This window comes from Phoca vitulina, unplaced genomic scaffold (genome assembly GCF_004348235.1).
Source record: "Phoca vitulina isolate PV1807 unplaced genomic scaffold, GSC_HSeal_1.0 scaffold63, whole genome shotgun sequence".
Classification (NCBI taxonomy): domain Eukaryota; kingdom Metazoa; phylum Chordata; class Mammalia; order Carnivora; family Phocidae; genus Phoca; species Phoca vitulina.
Window position 1 is genome coordinate 3012999 of NW_022589766.1, and position 12658 is coordinate 3025656.

General features: G+C 50.7%; 1 protein-coding gene across 7 annotated transcripts in view; it reads right to left on the reverse strand.

Moving 5' to 3' along the window:
* Positions 1-1649: 1649 nt before the first annotated feature.
* Positions 1650-12658, reverse strand: part of ITSN2 (intersectin 2) — a 136575-nt gene continuing 125566 nt past the window's right edge. For 4 of the 7 annotated variants that reach the window (XM_032391672.1, XM_032391670.1, XM_032391671.1 and 1 more), the window contains exons 34-41: positions 10109-10207; positions 8363-8530; positions 7729-7944; positions 7020-7141; positions 6105-6187; positions 3588-3671; positions 2981-3154; positions 1651-2539 (exon numbers count right to left, since the gene is read on the reverse strand). In XM_032391672.1, coding sequence (XP_032247563.1) covers positions 2382-2539; positions 2981-3154; positions 3588-3671; positions 6105-6187; positions 7020-7141; positions 7729-7944; positions 8363-8530; positions 10109-10207 — 1104 coding nt within the window. In that variant the 3' untranslated portion in view covers positions 1651-2381. Of the gene's footprint in view, positions 2540-2980; positions 3155-3587; positions 3672-6104; positions 6188-7019; positions 7142-7728; positions 7945-8362; positions 8531-10108; positions 10208-12658 lie in introns of all 7 variants that reach the window. The other 3 variants (XM_032391677.1, XM_032391676.1, XM_032391674.1) reach the window with 1 other exon arrangement.

Consider the following 12658-nt stretch of genomic DNA (forward strand, 5'->3'; position numbering starts at 1 on the left):
CTGCTGGTGAGCCACAGCGTCCTGATCCTGAAGAGCTCGGGGTGGGGGTGGGGGATGCTGGGCATCCTCGGGTCTGCTCAGCCCTGCCCCGGGGGATGCAAGTAGTCTAAGGGCACACTCCGTTCCCTGACCCTTCAGAAAATCAAGCTCAGTTTCAGTCAGGAGAGCACTTGATTTCTCCAGGGGCAGAGCTGCGTTCCCAGGTCAAAGCAGGTGACTGGCGTTGCTGGGAGCAGAGACTGAATATCCTCTGAAGCTTCAGAGAAGTTGTCTGGCTCACATCCTCCAGGCTCCTCTGTCCTGAATCTGAAGAGAATCCTGACATATGTAGACATGGAGAAATGGCTCTAGCCACAGTTCATCCCAGTGAGAATTCAAGTCATCACCGTCTTGAGAAAAGGATTATTCTGTAGCTCCGGTCACAAGTAACCCCAGAACTGGTTTTAAACCAGCCTGACCCATCGGTGACAGTCTCGGGCTTTGGAAGTCCAGTCAGAGACAGACTTGGACATCAGCCCATACCTGCCTCCAAAACCAACACAAAACTTGCTTCAAGACCCTCTGGGAGACCCTCTGGGAGACCCTCTGGGAGACCCTCTAGGCTGTGTGCCTGACTGGCCAAACTTTGCCTTAATTAACGTATCCAGTTGTTTTGGTTTCACATGCTGAGTGGTGTCTCTTCTGTTGACACTTTTACATCTAAGTTTTAACAAGTCAGCGTCCAGGATTAATACCTGGAATTATGATTTTTTTTTTACTTGAATATTCTGAATTATGTTTTCCAGCCTTTCTTTGCCCAGTGATTATGTTTAGACAGAAATGGGGGCCGGGGTGGAGGGACATCTGAACGTTTCTTGTTCTTCCAGCTCCCTGAGAAGACATGCTCCCTGAGCATCAGGGCACCTGCAGCCTGTGTGGTTCTTTCCAAAAGACCACTCTTTCCAGCTGCACTCATTAACCCAGGGATTTAGTGGGTAAGACCTTATTTTTGTCAATGTTCAAAACAAATTGCATACTTCAAAATCCAGAGCCCAAACAAACAGCTCCGACGGTATAGATGTGGCTCTGACAGGACAGGGGACGGGGAGAGAGAGGTGCTGCTGGAGCTGGAGGCTGAGGGCCTGCTGAGGATGTGTAATGTATGTTCTAAGTTACCTCTCAGGTTGCTGCTCACCTGGCAAGCAGAAGGACTCAAAGGGTGTTGCTCCCACAGAGGTCAGCAGTCTCACCACCAAAGATAACCAAGCCCCAGAAACAGTAGGTAAATGTACCAGAGTCCTAGAGCAAGTGAGAGTCAAGACGAGGCTGCAGGGTCTCCTAGGCACTCCCCCTCCCCACGCTGCCCTTGGTTTTTGCTGCTCTTGCAGAAAAGAAATTTGGTTTCCTTACCAGCAACCCCTGAACTTACCTCTTATTTTTATATTTTTTAAAGATTTTATTTATTTATTTGAGAGAGAGCAAGCGAGAGAGCACAAGCAGGGGGAGAAGCAGGCTCCCTGCTAAGCAGGGAGCCCAACGCGGGGCTCTTTCCCAGGACCCCGGGATCACGACCTGAGCCGAAGGCAGACGCTTAAAGACTGAGCCACCCAAGCATCCTGAACTTACCTTTTAAGAGCCTTTCAGGTGGAACGTAAATCAGTCAAACTTTGAAAGAAGTTACAGTCATAAACTTATATTTTTATTCTCTTTCTGTACATATTGGCAATGATAAAGCTTAAAGATGCATGTCCTATGAAATAGGCAAAACGAGGAATTTACATAAATAATTTATACTTCAGAAAATTAAAGTTGAAAAATATTTCCATATCATTAGAGTTCACAGTATTTAAAGTAAATCAAGCTTTCCCCTTTATATTTCAAACTCTATTGTCTCAGCAGAGATGATAAAATCTAATCGGGAATAAAATGATCAAGTCTGTGTTTTCGTTCAGTGCACAGAGTAGACAGACTTCAGCCCGAGGCTGTGCCCGCACTCCCCAGTCCTCCAGCTCCTGAGCGCCTGTGGCCCGGCACAGGCCCCCGGCACGGGGTAGCTACAGCATCATCAGAACCACCCGCGCTGGGCATGTTCAACCACGGGGTAGTGTCTGGTGTTCTGATGCCTCATTTCCACTTAATACTTTTTATAGCCCTGAAAATGGAAACCCTGGCATCTAAAAACAACCAAAGATGTTAACACTAATACAAGGCACTGTGCTATGGGTTTGGTTTATTTATAGGAAAGATCATGTTTGCATAGATTGCTAGCAATTTAGTGTGCAAGAAAATAGCCCCGGCGCACGTGGCCCGCGATGGATGAAGCCGGCGGTGCTCCTTCGGCCCAGGTGTGGCACCGTCCATCTGGCTCTAGCCCCAGCCTTTTGGGCAGATCCCTGAGGCCCCTACAGGAGAGTTTTTTGCTCAAAAAGCTGTAGGTCAAAGCGGACCCAGACCTCCCCTGTGGGGACCTCGTGCAGCAGGAGTCGGCGGGTTGTGGGGCCTTTGCTTTCCTGTTCTGTGCGAATTTTTGCCACTGGAACTTCAGTACGACCCAGGAAATCTGGTGAACAGACATGTGAGAGTCAAAGTTTCTTCTTTATAAAAGTCGTTAAAGAAAACTACCCCAGGAGGAGTGTCTGAAGACATTCTTAAAACTTTTTCAGATCCAGCTTAGTGGCTGTTACTGTGACTGGATGCGTGCAGAACGAGGGGTGTGCGGGAGGGAAACTGCCTCATTGGGCTCCAGAGAATGGGTCAGCTATTCAGGAGGTGCTGGGAGGGACCGGGGTCCATAATGGAAACAGCCTGGAGGCCACCCTTTGCCCCTGAGAGGACGCCCCCTCCCCAGCCTTGCCTCCCACGGGAGCTGCGGGTGCCCACGGGCCCGTGCCCTTTTCCTTAGGTGTCACGGGGTAAAACTAAAGCCAAGTACCCTGGACCTAGACCCCAAATTCTAGAGTACTGGGGAAACTTCAGATTCCCTGGTCAAGTTATACTTTACCATCTGGTGAAAACTGGTCTCTGTCAAACATGGTGAGACACAGCACGTCTTGGTAGAGATCCTTAATAAAGAACTGGCAGTTAAAATTCCACTTGGGATTGAGCGTGTCCGGGAGAGTCCTGGTCGTATAGCTCTGGGAGCCCATGCTGATTTCACAGTATGGATTGCTCTTTCCTGAACAAAAACAAACCAAAGACTCATGTGGCATGTGTAAGTAAAATAAATGACAACGGCACCTTCCTTGAGCAGAAGCAGGATCCAAACCACAGAGCAGGAGCCACTGTGTGGGGGCCCAGATGTGACTGGTGGTCTCTGTGTCCCCAGTGCTGACAGCACCGTAAGCCTGGGAGCAACCGTGTGGGCTCCAGGGCCCCAACTGTTCCCCACGAGCCTGGGCAAGTGTCAGTGTGGCTTCGACTCTGACATGCTGAGGAGGGAGGCACTGGAACTTACTGGGAAAACACACTATGATAACATTGGTCCAACAACCATTTTAGTGGCACTGGAAACACTGATTTTTCTAAGTGTCCCGTTATTCAATGTTCAGAAGAGTCATCAGCAAAGAACAGGGCAGTTACCACATCTGTTGAATGAAAGAAGCATTTACCATTCGGTTTACAGGCTTTTAATTCTGTAGCTTCGATGACCTGCACCATCAGACGCCCAATGCCTGAAGTCTTTTGAGAGCGAGCTGCAAGAGAGGAAGACAAGCCCCGTTAAGTTCTTCCCTGAGCCTGCAGGTAGCGCACCGGACACTGAGCTGTAGATACGGTCTGTCTAACCGACCCTAACACTCCCAGTGTCCTCTGCCACGGCACTGGGCCTGGCCGACCAGCATCTGGCTGCTCTGCCTTTGCCCAGGTGTGTCACCTGCTGGGACACCTTGTCCACTATCTCTGCTTGTCTGCGTCCTAGCCAGCCTTGGAGATACACGCCCAGCTTTGCTCCCATCTCTGCCCTCCTCTGCGCATCCACCGTCCCCGGCTGCGGAGCGTCCTCGAGTCTCCTCTGCCACCAGAGGCTGCTGCAGAGCTGGTGTTCATTCAGCCTTGCATTTACCCTCAGTCGCCTAGCAACTGGTAACAGTAACAAAATAAGACATTATATCCATTCGGCACTTAAAAGCAGCTAACATTTATTGAATACTTTGTGTTGGGCACGGTGCTAGACCTCTACAAAAGTCTTATTTAAACTGTACAGTTACGCTATAGGGTGGCTCTTGGGAACTGCCATCTCCACACAGGGCAGAACTGAGTCTGAGAAAGGACCGTCACTGGCAAGGTAAAAATTCACCATCCGGTACCAACGTCTATTAGCCGCCCACCATCATTCCAGCTACATGTAAACACTTCAGCTTATAAAGCAGTTTCACTTAAGACCTTATTCTATTTGAGGATGTACTCAAAATGAGTCTGTGAATCAGATTATCTTGGCAAATAGGAAGTTAAGCAGGTTTTGCCCTCAAGGGTTTGAAAACAAACAAAAGGCTGCTTGGTGAGCTACTGATTTTTCAAAACTTAGGGCACGTAAAACTTTATGAGATGTGGCCCCCCCTTGTTCTTGCCAACCCTTCCAGCACGGCCCTTACACTCAGTTCCCCTCAAAGGCAGGGCTGGGCCATATTCATCTTTGAAGGCCCGGTTAGGACTAGCACAGGGCTTGGCACAGAGTAAGTAATAAATGTCTAAAGAATTGAACATCTAGAAAATGCATAACAATATGTACAGATATTGATATTAAGCAAAACAAATATAAAAACTTTGATTTATGTGTTTTACCAATTAAGAGATTGTTATATGCTTTACAAATCATTCAGTCGTTGATTTTTCAATAGCAAGCATTTGGAGTACCATTAAAATAAGATTCAATCAGCAAAAGCCAATTTACACATACCTTTCAAGAGTATATAACAAAATAAGGGAAACCTGAATAAAAAAAACAGAGTTGCAGCTACAGCAGCGGAACATAAGGGGGAGGACTGGACAGGGAGGCCTGGGGGGGTGTAATCCGAGCTGGTTTGTTCAATCAGGCAGTGGTGTGGGCGAGGCAGAGGGAAAGGGAAAAGTGGGGCTGCGCCCTGAGTCTGGGGTAAGAATTTGTCCTTAATTTGGGAGGCAACAGGGAAGATGCTTAAGCAAGGAGATTCAGCCCTGTAAGAATACTCTGGGGCTGAAGAGGATGGGCAATGGGGAGCCCTGTGCCAGGGTGGAGGTTGGAGGGTCTTAACTGGGCTGTGCCACCGGGAAAGGACCAGGACAAGGGAAGAGAATGACAGAAGGTGTGCGACTCAGCCCATGAGTAGAGGAGCATGAGGACCGAGAGCATGCTTGCAGTCCAGGTGGCAAGGACAACGCTGCGTCCACAGAGCTTCCCAGGAGGAGATGCCAAGGTGCAAAGGCCAGCAGGTGGCCGGGAGAAGTCCAGGTGTGTCTGGATGTGGGCTCAGGGAAGCAGCCCAGCATGACTTTCATGAAATTGAGAGAGCAGAGGGACAGAGAGGTTTAGGCGAGGGCGGAGCTCCAGGTACAAGCGGAGGAGGAGCCATGACTTCCTGCCATTGGGTGCGGGGGGTGGGGGGGGGGAGCTCAGGAGGGAGAGTGAGTGGCGCCGTGGGTTCGGTCACTGGTGTCAAGTGAGGGAGCCATCTGCACAGGATGGGGACAGCAAGTGCAGTGAAGGGCAGGTGAAGAGGAGGAAAACCTTGAGATTCAGGCCCCGGTGTCCAGGGAGGAGGATGGGTGGACGTGGGGGAGGCCTGGGGCAGGGGCCTGGGTGGCAGAGGAGGAGCAGAGCTGAAGGCAAACAGGCACAGAAGTGAAGCTGGGTGAAGTAAAATGGACCAAGCAGAAGTGGGCTTGCCACAGAGAGAAGGGAGGACCCAGGGCTGGCACTGGATGCCCCCATCCGTGTAGTTGGTAGGGGTTCAGGGAGGCCCCGAGGGCAGCAGCAGCGAGGGGGGTTCTGCTGGCTGATCCCCCAGCAAATGTGGTCCTTCCGGCTGTCCCCGTTTAGCCCCCTCCCCGCAGGAGCGGCAGCTTGCGCCCTGAGGGTGGGACCGCTCCCCCTCACCCTCCCCGGGGTCCCCTGGCAGCTGCTTCCAGCCCTCCAGGGTACCACTCACTACCTTGATAAGCTTTCTCCCGTTTCCTCTTTTCCGTGTCGATGTACTGCTCGGACGCCGCCTTGATCTTCTGGACCCAGGCAGTCCTGGAGAAGAACACAGCCATGGGGCGGCTTCCCCACCCAGCTCCCAGGCTCAACCGGGAGCTCCAGAGCTCTGCACGCGCTCTTCACTCCTGTGCTAACCTTGGCTTCGACAAGTTTCCAATCACAGACCCAGTATTAGTTCAACTGGAAGACTTGTTTGCTGTTTGAAGATCAAGCTGGGAATTTCTGGACAGTCCCTGACTGCTTATAGAACACCAGGCACGGCAAGGTGCCGGCCCCGGGGGAGCAGCGCGCCACGGCCGGAGCAATGCAGCACCACGGAGGGACACTCGCCCTGAGACTGCGCCAAGAAGCAGGCGCGCAGAGGGGGAGGCGCGCCCCCAGCCTGCCATCACAGAGGTGCCGAGCGGCGCGGCGGGGGCTGCATGGCCGGCCAGGCAGAGAGGAGCGCGGCGCTCCACACGAGGAGGGCACATGTGCCGGCTGGAGTACAGGTCCTGGGGGTGGAGGGATGGCGCTGGGGCCGAGACACACACACACACACACACACACACACACACACACACACACACGGCCTCAGCGACCGGGCGGAGGAGCCTGGACTGCCGCACGGGGGATTTTAGTAGGAAGCAAGGTGCTGGATCTCCCATTTTGGAAGATCCTGAGGAGAGACTGGAGGCAGGGACACACACTGAGGGATCGCAATAACCCGGCACGTCCACACGAAGGCTGACCAGTGGGACTGGGGTGGACAGGACTGGTTAGGAGAGCCCGGGGTGCAGAATGAGTGGGACTTGACCATGGACTGGAGGTGGCTTATGGGAGGGAGCCATCCAGGCTTCAAGGCAGGTCACACATGGTCAGGACTGACCTCTCGTTAATGTTGTCTGTTCGGAGGGTGTAGACCCGGTCAATGTGAGAAATGTGGAAGACAGGCTCATCGCTGGAAGGGTCTGTGGGCAGTTTCACCAAGACTTCATTCAGGAAAATGGGCTGAAAGAGTTAGGGCCAAAACACAGGCTGTGAGATGGGCCAGAACCCTCCACCCGCCTACATCTCGAGAGAGCTTGGTTCTGAAGAGCCTTGTTGAGAAGCAGAGAAGGGTTGAGCTTCTCGGGTCTTTTACTTTGGGAAAAAGAGACTGTGTCCATTTTGTGGAAGAAAACGTCTTGGGCAGATCAGAGGTTCCTGAACTGGGGACAGGAGCTCTGAGTGTCCATGACTGCTCATGGGACAGGGTCTCTCCTCCACGTTCCTACACAGAGCACTCTGCTCCAGCTTCAGTATCACAGAGACCTGATGCTGAATGTGGACGGGGGTGGGATCACACGGCATGTTCGCCAGGGAGGAGGCCAGAATCCACAGCTGGAATCCAGCTGTCAGCTGCAAGAGGGCAGTGAGAGCCCAGCCACACTGGGGCCTCCTCCCTGGGATATGAGGAAGGGCGGAGTGACCCGTCTGGAGACAGGTGTAGAGAGTCCCACGAGGACAAGAAAGGCTCAGGTTGGGAAGGAGGTCCTCGAGGTGACAGAAACACCTCGTTACGCTCCTGATGCCACGGCCAGGAACGCAACACTTACCGTTTTATACATTTTGAACTGGGCATTGGACTTAGAGCTGAAAAGTTTCTCAGAGCCTGAGGAAACAGCAAACTGCTTGACCATGTAGGTCAGGAGCAGAAAGTCGTTGAAGAGGAATCCATGTAGCTCCTTATTGCTCTTGGTCTTATATAGTTTCCCACTGTGCAGAAGCTTCCGGGGTCCCAGGCAGTTGGTGAGGGAGTTGAAGATAAGTTGCTTAAAGAGAAATTGTCGCTTTGTAAGTCCCAGCACAAACCATCCCCGTGCCCCTCGAGAGGCCAGTGCCCTGGACCTGAGGGTGCGGTGGTAGAATCTTCTAGTTGGGAATGTGGCTGTAATCATTCATCTTGACACAAAAGATCCTTGCATTTATTTTTCTTCAGAGTTCAAACTGGCATCATGAAAATGATTACTTATATCCACAGAATATGGATTTACCAGCTGAATTCAAAGAATTCAAAAATATCCAATTTCTCTTTATAAGAATGGGAAATGACGCCCCAAGAAGAGGCAGGATGGTGAGTCCAACAGGGGCTGGGCTGAGGCATATACTGTTCACAGTAGGGGAGGCCTGAACCCGGTTCCCCACCCAGAGCCTGCCTAGTGGCACCCAGCCCAGCCGCACAGGCCTCACCTCTGCGAGACCTTCACACTGAACATGCGCCTGGATCCACTCCAGCCGGTCTGAATTTTCTTTTTCCCGAACTCCTTCATTAACTTGGGAACAAAGCTCCTCTGCCCGCTCAAGAGCCAACTTTAGGGAGGAATGGTCTACGTGATTCTCCAGGGTGTTCTCCAGAATCTGGAAAAGAGTGGGAAGCAGAGTGTCACCCACCCACCCAGACGTCCTCCTGGCCGCTGTATGTGCTGCGTTCTGGGCACCGGCTCTACAACAGAAAGATAATTGTTTGCCCTTGACAAGCTCATGGCTCCGGAGTTCTTGGGGGGACAGGGGACTCGGGTACAAGAGGGTGTGCCAAGTGCTACATGGATCAAGTGCCCTGAAACGTGTGGGTGGCTGGTGGCTCTCTGGCGGGGTCTTGGTAAGAGTACCCGTGTTGAAGGGGCCTCCCTACGGCCCCCGGCACTGAAGCCACGCTGTGCACTTAACCCGGCAGCAGGACTGGCCGCAGCCCCCTCAGCGTGTGCGCTCGCTGCAGAGTGAGGGCTCCTAACATTCTGGGGGCCGCTGGGCTTTTTTAAGAATCTGAAGAAAGGAATGAATCCTCTGCTACGGGAAAAATACAATAAAATCATGCCTTCAGCTTGTAGGAAAACACGTTGAGTTCACTCCGAAGTGACTTCAAACTAACGTTACAAATGCAAAAGAAGAGAGGCTGGCACACAGCGGTGTGGCCCCTCGGGCAATGAGCAGCCCCAGTGGCACACGGCTCCTGCCTGGACTCTTGCCATGTTGGGGCCACAGTCCTTTGTTTACAATTCCAAAATGGGACAAAGCCCTGGAAGTCTAAAGTGTTTTTAATATTCATTTGGTGGCAAAACCTGACCCAAACTGAAGAGAGGTATTTATTTATTCTATTTAAAAGTGATTATTCATGTATTTCACTGTAGGAATATTACTGTTTGGTTACAGGTGATGTCCAGGCTTTGTTGTGATGTCAGATAGAATACAGTATTTGAATTACATTCTGAATTTTGAAACACATTTGGCTCAAAATATTTGAAGTAAGGGGCTGTGGATTACTGGGTACTAATGGGTCAGTTTGGTATCATAACTGTAACATAAGGTCCATACTGAGTTAACGTGGCTTAGAGACCAACGGTCAAGGGATGATCAATAAAAGTAACAGTCTTATATTATTTTTGCTGTTTTTCTTTGTAAGATGATTAAAATCGTATCCGTGATAACTTGTGGAAAAATGCTTTGTAAGGTGCGCCGGCTCCTTAGAAGGCAGGTTGGCTCAAGAGGCCCACAGAGCTGATGTGAACAGATGGACGGTATTTTAGGACTGTTGAGTCAGCGAGCTGAGGTGGGGTAAGGTGAGGGGCTGGTGCTGAGCTCTGGTTAGGACACGCTGAGTCAGGACTCCTGGGATAATCTAGGTAAAGGGGATTAGCTGGTAGGTGCATTCAGACCTCAGCAGAGAGACTGGAGTCCAGGCTTGTGCTAACAGTGGGCTCTGGGCTCAGCCAGCCTCCACAGCGGCAGACCTAGAGGGCGACGGCCCGCGCAGAAAAACACTCCTGACTCTGAGGCCAGGGGGGCTTCCGGGGGGGGGGGGGGGGGAGGATGGGTCACCAAGTGACACTGGATGGCTTGTATCTGCCTACTCCGACTGCACGTTCGCGTTCACGTGAGCGGGCGCACACACGGCGCCTGGTCCCTGTGGCCCCGCTCTGTCCCAGCCAGGGCACTCACACTTCTGATGAGGAGAGGGTAGCGGGTGATCCTCTGCATGGGCTTCAGCAGGAAGCTGGAAAGGGGCATTCCTTTACACCGGGGGTCAGACGCCAACTTCTGCAAAGGACCGAGAGGCTTGTGAGGAAATCACAGCTTCGAGGAAAACAAAGGGACACTGACTACTCCTGATGTCGACCACCTTTTAGATTTCTCATTTCTCTAAGAACTCAGGATTCAAGGGCACCTGGGTGGCTCAGTCGTTCAGCGTCTGCCTTCGGCACAGGTCATGGTCCCAGGGTCCTGGGATCGAGCCCCACATCGGGCTCCCTGCTCAGCAGGAAGCCTGCTTCTCCCTCTCCCCCTCCCCCTGCTTGTGCTCTCTCTCCTTTCTCTCTGATGAATGAAAAATGAATTCTTAAACAACAACAACAACAACTCAGGGTTCAAAATGAGACGTATCAGATTAACAGCAGGGGTATCTCCCCTCATTTGGTCAAGTCAGCAGATGCTTTTCAGCTCTTTCTTTCTCACGTGGATTTGTGCCTGTGCCATCACTCTCTCCTTTGCTTCCAGAACCACTGACAGCTCTCTTCCCAGCCGGCTCCTTGCCGATCCTCACTTCTTTCTCCCCTACCAGCTAGTAACCGTAGGTGCTGCCCAAGACCCCGTGCAGCTGAGTCCCGGAGCGTCACCCAGACCCTCTCTGGAGCTCCATGCTTGCCGCGTTACTCTCCCCCCGACCCGGATCTCCGACTCAGTACCCCAATATACCCCAAAGTCCTCCTCTTCCTTCATGAAAGCCTTCTCTTCCACCTCCGTCCCTGAGTTGGTAGCACCATTCTGCCCCCACCCACCTTCCCTCCACACACCTGGGAGTCACCTTCCACACCAATCTGTCTTCTATTTTTTTTTTTTTAAAGATTTTATTTATTCATTTGAGACACAGAGATACGGAGAGAGAGAGAGCATGAGCGGGGGGGGGGGGGAGACAGAGGGAGAGGGAGAAGCAGGCTCCCTGCTGAGCCAGGAGTGCGATGTGGGGCTCGATCCCAGGACCCTGGAATCAAGGCCTGAGCCGAAGGCAGACGCCTAACCATATGAGCCCCCCAGGCACCCCCCAATCTGTCTTCTAAACAGCTCTTGATTTCCCCTGCCTCTGCCTGCCCGTTGTCTCTGCTTTATCAGAAACAATCACTACCATTTACTGAGCACCCACAATGTGCCAGTCATGAATGCATTAGCCTTGGCTACTGTTCCTTCTGCTCTCTCGTCACTTAATTCATACTCATTTCTGAAGACTCACATTATGCCTCTCTTGGCTAGCCTCTCCCCTTCCTTGACGCCTTCCCCCCTTTTCAGTGATCCTTCTTGAGCCCCCACAATAACCCGTGGACACCTTTATTGTAACACCACCTCTGGACTGGGTAAGACAGGTAGAGGGTCACATCGGAGATGTCTCCATGACCTTGCAGACTGTTAGCTCCAGGAGACTAAGGACCATAACTTACTTGCTTCTACTCCTATTATTAATATAGTACCTGAATAAAGTAGCTAGTATTCTTGGATGACCATTTTTAATTTTTATTTTTTGATGACCATTTGTAATGACTTTGAAAAGCATATTTACTATAATTTACCTATTTCCTACTATGAGATATTAAAACTGCTCCTTCCTTTTGTTTTTGGATATATCTATATATGTTGCTATAACAAGACTCTCCATGCTTTTTATTTCTGTATTTTCTGAGACTTTTTAAAAAGTTACATTTCGGGGTGCCTGGGTGGCTCAGTCGGTTAAGCATCTGCCTTCGGCTCAGGTCATGATCCTGAGGTCCTGGGATTGAGTCCTGCATTGGGCTCCCTGCTCAGTGGGGAGCCTGCTCCTCCCTCTGTCTCTGCCGCAGGGCCCCCCCCCCCCCCCCCGTCCCCCGCTCATGTGCACGCGCTCGCTCTCTCTCTCGCTTGCTCTCCCTCTATCTCAAATAAAAAAAAATATTTAAAAAAATAAAAAGTTACATTTAGAACAAAACTTATTGCTAGATTTTGTTTTTAATATAATGTAATCAACACAATGCCTTTCATTATGAGACTATAAACTTATTTATTCTTACTATTGTTACAGTTGTGATGACACTGATACCCTATTTATGTTGCTATTGTTATTACTCTTTGGAAAATTTAAAAAGTCTTTTACTTACGCTTTAGAAGGTAAACATCCAATTATTTTTTAAAAAGATTTTATTTTTAAGTAATCTTTACACCCAATGTGGGGCCTGAACCTACAACCCCGAAATCAAGAGTCACATGCTCTACCAATTGAGCCAGCCAGGCACCCCTAAATATCCTATTTTTAATTCTACTATTCCTTATTTTAAAACATTTGCATGCACTCACAATCCCATATTTATCCACTTATTTTGACCAGCGTTTGTGTGTCTGTGATCTTGGTTCCCTTGTATGTTTCTTCTAGTTCATTTCTAAGCAAGCCTGTGCCTCCCTCCCCTTACTGCCAATTGAAGTGTCAGTCCTCAGGGCCTTACTTATATCGAATAATTTTTGCATCCCTGA